This window comes from Diabrotica virgifera, chromosome 9 (genome assembly GCF_917563875.1).
Source record: "Diabrotica virgifera virgifera chromosome 9, PGI_DIABVI_V3a".
Classification (NCBI taxonomy): domain Eukaryota; kingdom Metazoa; phylum Arthropoda; class Insecta; order Coleoptera; family Chrysomelidae; genus Diabrotica; species Diabrotica virgifera.
Window position 1 is genome coordinate 147,723,081 of NC_065451.1, and position 9,669 is coordinate 147,732,749.

The 9,669-nt window shown below is 34.7% G+C and overlaps 2 protein-coding genes across 2 annotated transcripts; both read left to right on the plus strand.

Annotated features, from left to right (window-relative positions):
• The first annotated feature begins 2,395 nt into the window (after positions 1–2,395).
• LOC126891536 (uncharacterized) lies at positions 2,396–4,538 on the plus strand. Its single transcript, XM_050660713.1, has 2 exons — positions 2,396–2,478; positions 4,217–4,538. Exons 1-2 carry the CDS (start codon positions 2,396–2,398, stop codon positions 4,536–4,538), a joined length of 405 nt encoding a protein of 134 aa, XP_050516670.1.
• Positions 4,539–7,400: 2,862 nt separating this feature from the next.
• On the plus strand, positions 7,401–8,850 carry LOC126891537 (piggyBac transposable element-derived protein 3-like). Its single transcript, XM_050660714.1, has 2 exons — positions 7,401–8,267; positions 8,362–8,850. The coding sequence occupies exons 1-2, from the start codon at positions 7,515–7,517 to the stop codon at positions 8,848–8,850; spliced, it is 1,242 nt and encodes a 413-aa protein (XP_050516671.1). The 5' UTR covers positions 7,401–7,514.
• Positions 8,851–9,669: the final 819 nt, after the last annotated feature.

Sequence of the window (9,669 nt, forward strand, 5' to 3'; positions counted from 1 at the left end):
GTATCCACAAGTGGCACTGTAGAATTGGACAGAAGAGGAAATAAAAATCCAGTTAACAAAGTAAGTGTAGAAATGAAAGAAACTGTAATGTTACATGTAAATAGTTTACCCAAATGTTCAAGCCATTACAGCAGAGCAAAAAGCCCTTACCGAAAGTACCTTTCCACAGACTTAAACATAAACAAGTTGTATGACCTGTACTGTGAGTGGATGACAGAAAATCACCCTTTAATTGACCCTGTCAGCTCACGGTTCTATCGTGACACATTTAATAAAAAATTCAATATTGGTTTCAACCCTCCTAAGTCGGATACTTGTAATTTTTGTGACAAAACAGATATGGAACTTTCAAATTGTGATGTTTTACAACGTAACCAATTGCAAGTTGCCAAGGAACTTCATTTAAGACGAGCCAAAGCAGTTCAAAAAATACTTAAAAGTTATAAAAGTAATAATGAAGACTCAGTTTCAGCAATTTGTATAGATCTGCAGCAAACTCTCCCTACCCCTAAACTGACGACATCTGTACAGTATTACAAAAGGAAGCTTTGGACCTACAATTTTGCAGTCCATGATGTTAAATCTGGAAAATGTGTTATGTACATGTGGAATGAAAGTACTGGAGGTCGTGGTTCATGTGAAATAGCAAGCTGCTTGTCCCATTACTTTGATTCTATGGATCATCAAGTCAAAAAAGTTGTGCTATTTAGTGACAATTGTGGGGGCCAGAACAAAAATATGAACATTGTTTTAGCTTGTTTGAAAAAAATTCATGAATTAAAATTTGATTTCATAGAACATTACTTTATGATTCCTGGACATTCATATTTACCTTGTGACAGGGATTTTGGTCACATTGAGTTAAGGCTTCGAAATATTGATGTTTATTCTGAAGACCACTATATTGACTTAATTCGTTCATCAAGGAAGGTCAGACCATTCAAAGTAGTAAAAATGGCATCATCAATGTTTTTTGATTTCACTGCTCTTCAGAAGTTAATTACAAAAAGAAAATCAACTGCTAGTTTTAAAGATGGTAAAGTATTTCTTTACTCCAAGTTGTTCAAACAAGGGTTTTCCATACAACCAACGTACCAAAATGTTTTGTCCAAACAAGTTGTTTTGCAGAAAGGAAAAGTAGGAGAATATCAACGCCATTTGTTTGATTTATCTGCCGCAGTTTTGTCTCCTAAATAACAACAGCCTATAAAACTTTCAGAGGAAAAAATAAAAGACATCAAGTCACTTCTTCCATACATACCGCTTCATCATAGGAGTTTCTTTGATGAGCTGATCTCTCTCCAAGAATCACAAACCAATTTGGAAACGCTAACTGGAGAAAGTCAGGATGATGTTATGGATTTTTGCTTGAATTAATAATTTATTGTTTGGTGTTTTTTTAGTTTTTGATTTATCTTAAACAGAACAATTTTTAATTAAAAAATGTTTTTCATATCATATCCTTTGAATAAAACTTTTCAATATCCTGAATTATAATTTTGGTTTAGATGGGGTGATCTTATTTGCTTAACAAGCAAAACTTTTTATAAAAAAAATAGTTTTTACCTAACCGCATTACAAAATTTTGATGACGTGTATATTCGCCCTTATTGAATTAAAAACACTTTTTCAACTTTAATCGCGTTTTTCTCAAAATGCCCATTTGGCGTATTCGCCGTTTGTCCACGGAGCGCCTCATATAATGCCTTGTGATCGTTATGGTTCTACATAATGATGAAATGCAACATTCATCATTATTTGTGTCCTCATACGACAAGGGCGATCGTAGAGCAGGCAAAAGAGATTCAGAAATTTATAATAAATAGATACGATAGATATATACTCGAGACCAAACCCTTTGACGCTGATATAATTAGATTTACAAAGCCTGAATTGTTGACTATTTTCAAAAACATACCTGGGTTCCAAAATTCATATAGAAAGTCATTTTCGTCACTACAAAAGTCGATCGCCGATATATTTACGAAGGTCTGCAAATTATTTGCGGCTTATATCGGCGAACATGCTACATTATCGGGAGGATCGACGATAACTATAGACCATGTCCAAGCATTTATGAAAAAATATAAAAATATCATTAGCTTCAATTCGTTACACTTGAAAATGCCAGCGTTAAAATCGAAATACCAACAAATGTTAAAAGTCATAAAAAATGAATTAAATACGTTAGACGCTAACACCATCCCTGCATCTCTATATAACGGGCTCGAATATTTGTGAATTTTATAGTTTACGAGACGATCTCGTACAAGACACTTTAAATAATACAAATAATACTTCAACTATACCAACTTTACAACACAACGACGCAATAGACAGAAAAGAGTTAGAATCCGAAGAAGAAGAAGAATAAGCAGAAGAAGAAAATCTCAGAATGTCCCAAGATAGACGCCAGCAACAACAACAACAACAAAACCAAGTCGACCCTCGATATCCGTTTCAGAATACCAAAGAAGAGTACTGTTGCCAAATAGTATTCGAAGACGTTTATGGCCCTTACAAAACGACACCATAACATCGAGACGGTTGGCACCTATCGATAAAAGAGTTGTGACATTTTTAACCGATATGCAAAATTATTCATCACAACAAAGATTGCGGTTGGGTTTTCAACATTTATATAGTTTAACGATACCATCGCTGTTCGCCACATCTCCAATTTCGACAATCGATGAATTAGAAGAGCGACAAACTACGCCAGTACTTGAAAATATCGAAAATACTCTCGCCAATATAGTAAAAGAGATGACTTATTTCAAATACGAAGGCATCAGAGATGTCACCGCCACCACCACCGCCGCTGCCGCCGCCACTACCGCCACCACCACCAGCACCGCCACTACTATCATTGACGACGACGAGGAGGAAGGCCAAGAATCATCTACACCATCAAATATTATCAAGAATCCATTTTGTACCATCGATACATGTAAGACCGATACGATTCAAAGTGCAGATAAAACATTTTTTTAAAATTCGTTGCCTTTGAGAAAAAACTGGGAAGATGTTTTTTCAACAGTATACAATTTAGATATTATAATAGATGATCCAATGTTTATGACTTGGAATACAAAATTAATGTCGCATATTCAACAACGAATCGATGAGTTTCATAGGGTGAAAAGTTGTTTTGTAAAAAATGAAATTGTATCTGCACATTTTGCTCTTGAAAGTGATCGATTACGGCAAAAATTGAAAAATATGCAATTAATTTTGTCCAAAGACTTTAAAATATTGAGATCACTATTGCGTTATAATTCTAACTTGTATAATGTCGAAACTACATCCCCAGCACAAGGCAACGAAGAATCAGACGAAGAGACCTTCAATATATTTACAAACAGCTTAAAACAAATTTCACACTTGTAAGGTTTTTCTACAATGGCACCATCAGATGCATGTTTAAGTTAATTGATTGAATAAATCACTTAAAACAAATTCCACACTTGTAAGGTTTTTCTCCAATGTGCACAGTCAGATGCATTATTAAGTAAATTGCTTGAATAAATCGCTTAAGACCAATTTCACACTTGTAACGTTTTTCTCCAATATAGAAACAGCTTAAAACAAATTTCACACTTTTTAAGTTTTTCTCCAATGGGCACCATCGGATGCATTTTTAAGTAAATTGCTTGAATAAATCGCCTAAAACAAAGTTCACACTTGTAAAGTTTTGCTCCAATGTACAAACAGCTTAAAACAAATTTCACCCTTTTAGGGTTTTTCTCCAATTGGCACTGTCCTGGAATAAGAGAGATAAAGATTTTCATAAGTATTACAAGATAAATTAATAGATGTAAACTAATATCCAATATTGAACTGGGTCAAGATTGTGTAATATCGACTAACATTTACCTTAATTGTTTATTTAAATATTAGGTGTTCTAAATATTGAGCCATGGGTGCTAAATAAGCAGCCCGTGGATGATAACAATAATAGAGTTTGATTGTTGAAAATAATATAATAAAAAGACAGAATAAACTTGGTGTTCGTCGAGTGAAGATGTTTTATTCTCCCTTAACTACTTAACATTGAAAAGAACCTGAAGACTACCACCCTTAGCTCCCAGGGTGACGTACACATACCAGTACATGTACAAATACATGCGCTTGCATCCCTATCTACTACCCGTATCGTGTCCCCACCATCCCTGCATCTCTATATAACGGGCTCGAATATTTGTAAATTTTATAGTTTACGAGACGATCTCGTACAAGACACTTTAAATAATACAAATAATACTTCAGCTATACCAACTTTACAACACAACGACGCAATAGACAAAGAAGAGTTAGAATCCGAAGAAGAAGAAGCAGAAGAAGAAAATCTCAGAATGTCACAAGATAGACGCCAGCAACAACAACAACAACAAAACCAAGTACGACCCTCGATGACCCCGTTTCAGAATACCAAAGAAGAGTACTGTTGCCAAATAGTATTCGAAGACGTTTATGGCCCGTACAAAACGACACCACAACATCGAGACGGTTGGCACCTATCGATCAAAGAGTTGTGACATTTTTAACCGATATGCAAAATTATTCATCACAACAAAGATTGCGGTTGGGTTTTCAACATTTATATCGTTTAACGATACCATCGCTGTTCGCCACATCTCCAATTTCGACAATCGATGAATTACCAGAGCGACAAACTACGCCAGTACTTGAAAATATCGAAAATACTCTCGCCAATATAGTAAAAGAGATGACTTATTTCAAATACGAAGGCATCAGAGATGTCACCGCCACCACTACCGCCACCACCACCAGCACCGCCACTATTATCATTGACGACGACGAGGAGAAAGACAAGAATCGTCTACACCATCAAATATTATCAAGAATCCATTTTGTACCATCGATACATGTAAGACCGATACGATTCAAATTGCAGATAAAACATTTTTTAAAAATTCGTTGCCTTTGAGCAAAAACTGGGAAGATGTTTTTTCAACAGTATACAATTTTGATATTATAATAGGTGATCCAATGTTCATGACTTGGAATACAAAATTAATCTCGCATATTCAACAACGAATCGATGAGTTTCATAGGGTGAAAAGTTGTTTTGTAAAAAATGAAATTGTATCTGCACATTTTGCTCTTGAAAGTGATCGATTACGGCAAAAATTGAAAAATATGCAATTAATTTTGTCCAAAGACTTTAAAATATTGAGATCACTATTGCGTTATAATTCTAACTTGTATAATGTCGAAACGACATCCCAGCACAAGGCAACGAAGAATCAGACGAAGAGACCTTCAATATATTTACGAGGTCTGATGATAATTTGGATGTTACTGAAGACGGTAACAATGCGTCTACTGATAACTTTCGGCAAATACGTCGATCAGTTATAGCACATAATAATTATGACAACGAATTTGATACGGACGACGATAATGATGAAACGGAAAATAATACTAGTAGTCATCGTCGTCGTCGTCGTACCGTCTCAAATTCTAGTAGACGCCACAACAATAGCCAGCGTAGTAATATACAATCATTGTTTGGTGCAGCATCGACGTCGGCTGAAAATGATCCGACGCAACTTAGAATACAATTAAAACGACGGATTGCACGTGTCCGTCCTAACATTTCCAGCTATAATCATTATAATAATAATGATGTGGATAGACAACAACAAAATGACGATTCGAATGATGTACCAATAACAACTACTGTAAATGGTAGTGGTGGTGGTAGTAATAACGGTGATGGTGGTAACGATAATGGACATGATAGTACAGACGTAGACACAGACATAGAAAATGGTTACAATTTTGAATCTAGTAGCGAAGACAGCAATACCGACGAACGACCGTCCCTTATTCCTGATATATTGGATACGACTACACCATTACATGCGGACCATATTATATCGGCAACAAACATTTCCTACATTTATAATAAATTATTCTTTCGGCAATGTGTGATTTGCACAGTATGTAAATTAGGACACAAAATGGGTAACCTTCAACCGTGCGGTCACCATTTTTGTCTTAAATGTATAAAGACAATCGAGCCGATATGTCCGTTGTGTAACCAACAATGGAATAAAGCGACGACGGTCGTTCGACGGGGTGAAAACTTTGGTCCTGGCATTTTCATTAGAAATAGTCGCGAGCAACAATCTTGATAAAAATTTTATTGTTATCTTTTATTATATATATATATTTTATACCTAATTTTAATAAAAATTTATATATAAATAGACTCGTTACTATTATTTTACATTTAGTTGGATATAAAATTATTATGAATGTATGCGTTTGTGAATCACATTCGGATCATGTACGTATCCGATGTTTAGTAAAAAATTTTAGCATCTTTATGAATAAACGTGGAAAACCTTTATCGACGTATAAACCAGATGTTTAAGTAAATTGATTAAATAAATCGCTTAACCCAGATATGCCCAACGTCCTACATATAGAACGCCTGAAGCAAGTCCGATCCTGTCTCATTCTTGACCAGTAACTAAATGCTGACAACAGGTAATCGATCTCTAGGAACCACCCGATGTAATAAAATATAAAACGACTATTTAGTTACACCATAATATTTGTGTAGTTAACATCAAAAATTGTGTAAATTTGAAAATGGCGGAGTATGGTGTTTCGTTCGCAAAGTAAGCAAAATTTGTATTTTTAAAACTATATAAATAATATTTTAATATGTGCATTTTAACGTAAAAAGAAGTATATTTAGCAATATAGGATCAACAGTAATGTACAAATATGTTATAATATATTTTTGAACCTCTTTTCCACAGCGTCCTACATGTAGGACGTTGGGCACATAACAGTACTACATACATAACTTTATTTTTGCGTAAATTACATGCTTTTATACAAAATATATCAATATTTTAGCATATGTCATGTATATTTACACTTTCAGGGGTTTTTCTTTAAATGATGCACTGGCTATGCTGGAGGAGGAGGAAGATATGATAGAGCACGTTGAGTCATTGACTATTTCTCCGCCCGAAAATGCCACGGATTCTCAAACTGATGAAGATTCTGGTGACGAAGACACGCTTACGATAAATAATCTACCTGCTAAGCAGCTTAGAGCGCCTGCTGAAATAAATTTTCATAAATATAATACAAGGCAAAACATTTCCTCTAATTCCTCTAATTCCTCAAATCTAAAAGATGACAAAAATGCCCCATCAGTGGAAGAATATGAAACGCCATCAAAGAGAACAAAAACAATAAAGAGAAAAAAGATTTATAAATGGGAAACCGAAGATTTGGTGTATGATGGTGAAGAATTTAGTAACGATGAAGAAGAAATGCCTCTGCAAACCCCTTTAGATATGTTTTCTTTATTTTTTGATGACAAAATATTGGAACTAGTAGTTGTCGAATCAAATCGATATGCAGGGCAACAAAATCATTGCCTGAAAATAGAAAAACATGAGATAAAAGCATTCATTGGAGTGTTATTACTCAGTGGATATGTGCCAGTTCCGAGGCGGAGAATGTTCTGGGAAAACGAAAGAGACAGTCACAATGTACTGGTTTCTGAAGCTTTGTCAAGAAATAAATTTGAATATATTTTATCTCACTTTCACCTAACTGACAACGTCACTATAAATACATCCGACAAATTTGCTAAAGTTAGGCCATTGTTCGATCACCTCAATGCTGCATTTTTGAAATTTGGTAAATGTGAGGAAATGCACTGTGTTGACGAAGCCATGGTACCATATTACGGCCGCCATGGCTGCAAACAATTTATTCACAATAAGCCAATTCGCTATGGCTACAAACTTTGGGTAGGAGCAAGTAGATTAGGCTACGTAAATTGGATGGAACCCTACCAAGGTGCTACCACAAATATTAGCGAAAAGTATATTGATTATGGAGTAGGGCCATCTGTTGTTTTGGAGTATGCTGACGTTTTAAGAACTAGGTGGCCTAATAAACGGATGCACCTATTTTTTGATAATTTCTTTTCCACGTTATCTTTGTTAGAATTGCTATCGGAGAAAAATTTTAACGCTACCGGAACAATACGTGAAAATCGCATATCTAATGGGCCACTGACAAACTCAAAAGAAATAAAAAAGGAAGCTCGAGGCGTTTTCGATTTCAAAAAAACAGAAAACCAGAACATTATTGTCGTGAAGTGGCATGACAACAGCATTGTCACCCTGTGCTCAAATGCAGTAGGCGTAAACCCCCTGCATAGGGTGAAAAGATTTTCACGAAAAGAACGGACAAATATTCAGGTAAGTTATAGTTTTTTAGATTATTATTACAAACGCATTTATTTTTTTATTTTCAACAACATGCTTAGTTTCATGACATTTTATAATATTTTAGGTGTCGCAGCCACATCTGATAAACTTGTACAATGCAAACATGGGCGGAGTAGACAGATGTGACCAAAATTTGAGCCTTTATAGAATTTCACTGAGGAGTAAGAAATGGTATTTCCCGCTAGTGGCACACTGTATTGATGTAGCTCTGCAAAATGCTTGGCAGTTGCATAGACAAAGAGGTGGGGACCTTGATCAGTTAAGGTTCCGAAGACGAGTAGCCACTACGCTATTATTACAGAATAAAAAAAAAGAAACACATTCGAAAGGTCATAAGTCATCTACCGAAGGTTTAGACATTAGGTTTGATCGTATGGATCATTTGGTAATTCCTCAAAATAAGCAAACACGCTGTGCACATTGCCATGAAAAAACAACCACCAGATGTTCAAAATGCGACAAAGGACTCCACGTCAAATGTTTTTTTGGTATACCATACAAAAAGTGTATAGTTAATGTAGGTACCCTTAAGTGCCCATCGTCCTACATATAGGACGCCCAAAATTTTGTATATTTATCAAAAAAATAAATATTATTTTCGTCTAATATATTTTAGTTTACCCTAAATTAAACAATTATAAGAAAAAAAATAATTAAAATCACAAGTAGACATAATGGGCATATCTGGGAAAACAAATTTCACACTTGTAAGGTTTTTCTCCGATGGGCACCTGTAAATGATTATCAATATCCAAAAATGAGAGCAAGACAGATACATCAGTAAATGCGTATACCTTAGCACACCAACTCGTTACTAATATATTCAGTGTTCAATAAATAAGTATGAACAAGTAGTGTTTTATCAAACCAACACTCACCTCCAGTTAATCAACAACCCGTTTTTAATGAGTTCTAGTATACACCATCAGATACATTTTCAAGTAACTTGCTTGAATAAAACGCTTAAAAAAAATTTCATACTTGTAAAGTTTTTGTCCAATGTATAAACAGCTTCAAACACATTTCACACTTGCAAGGTTTTTCTCCGATGAGCACCATCAGATGTATTTTTAAATAAATTATTTGAATAAATCGCTTAAAACAAAATTTCAAATTCGTAATGTTTTACTCAAATGTGGAAATAGCTTAAAACAAATTTCACACTTGTAAGGTTTTTCTCCAATGTGCACAGATACATTATTAAGTAAATTGATTGAATAAATCGCTTAAGACAAATTTCACACTTGTAAGGGTTTTCTCCAATGTGCACAATCTGATGCATTTTTAAGTAAATTGATTAAATAAATCGCTTAAAACAAATTTCACACTTGTAAGGCTTTTCTCCAATGTACAAAAGGTTTAAAACAAGCTT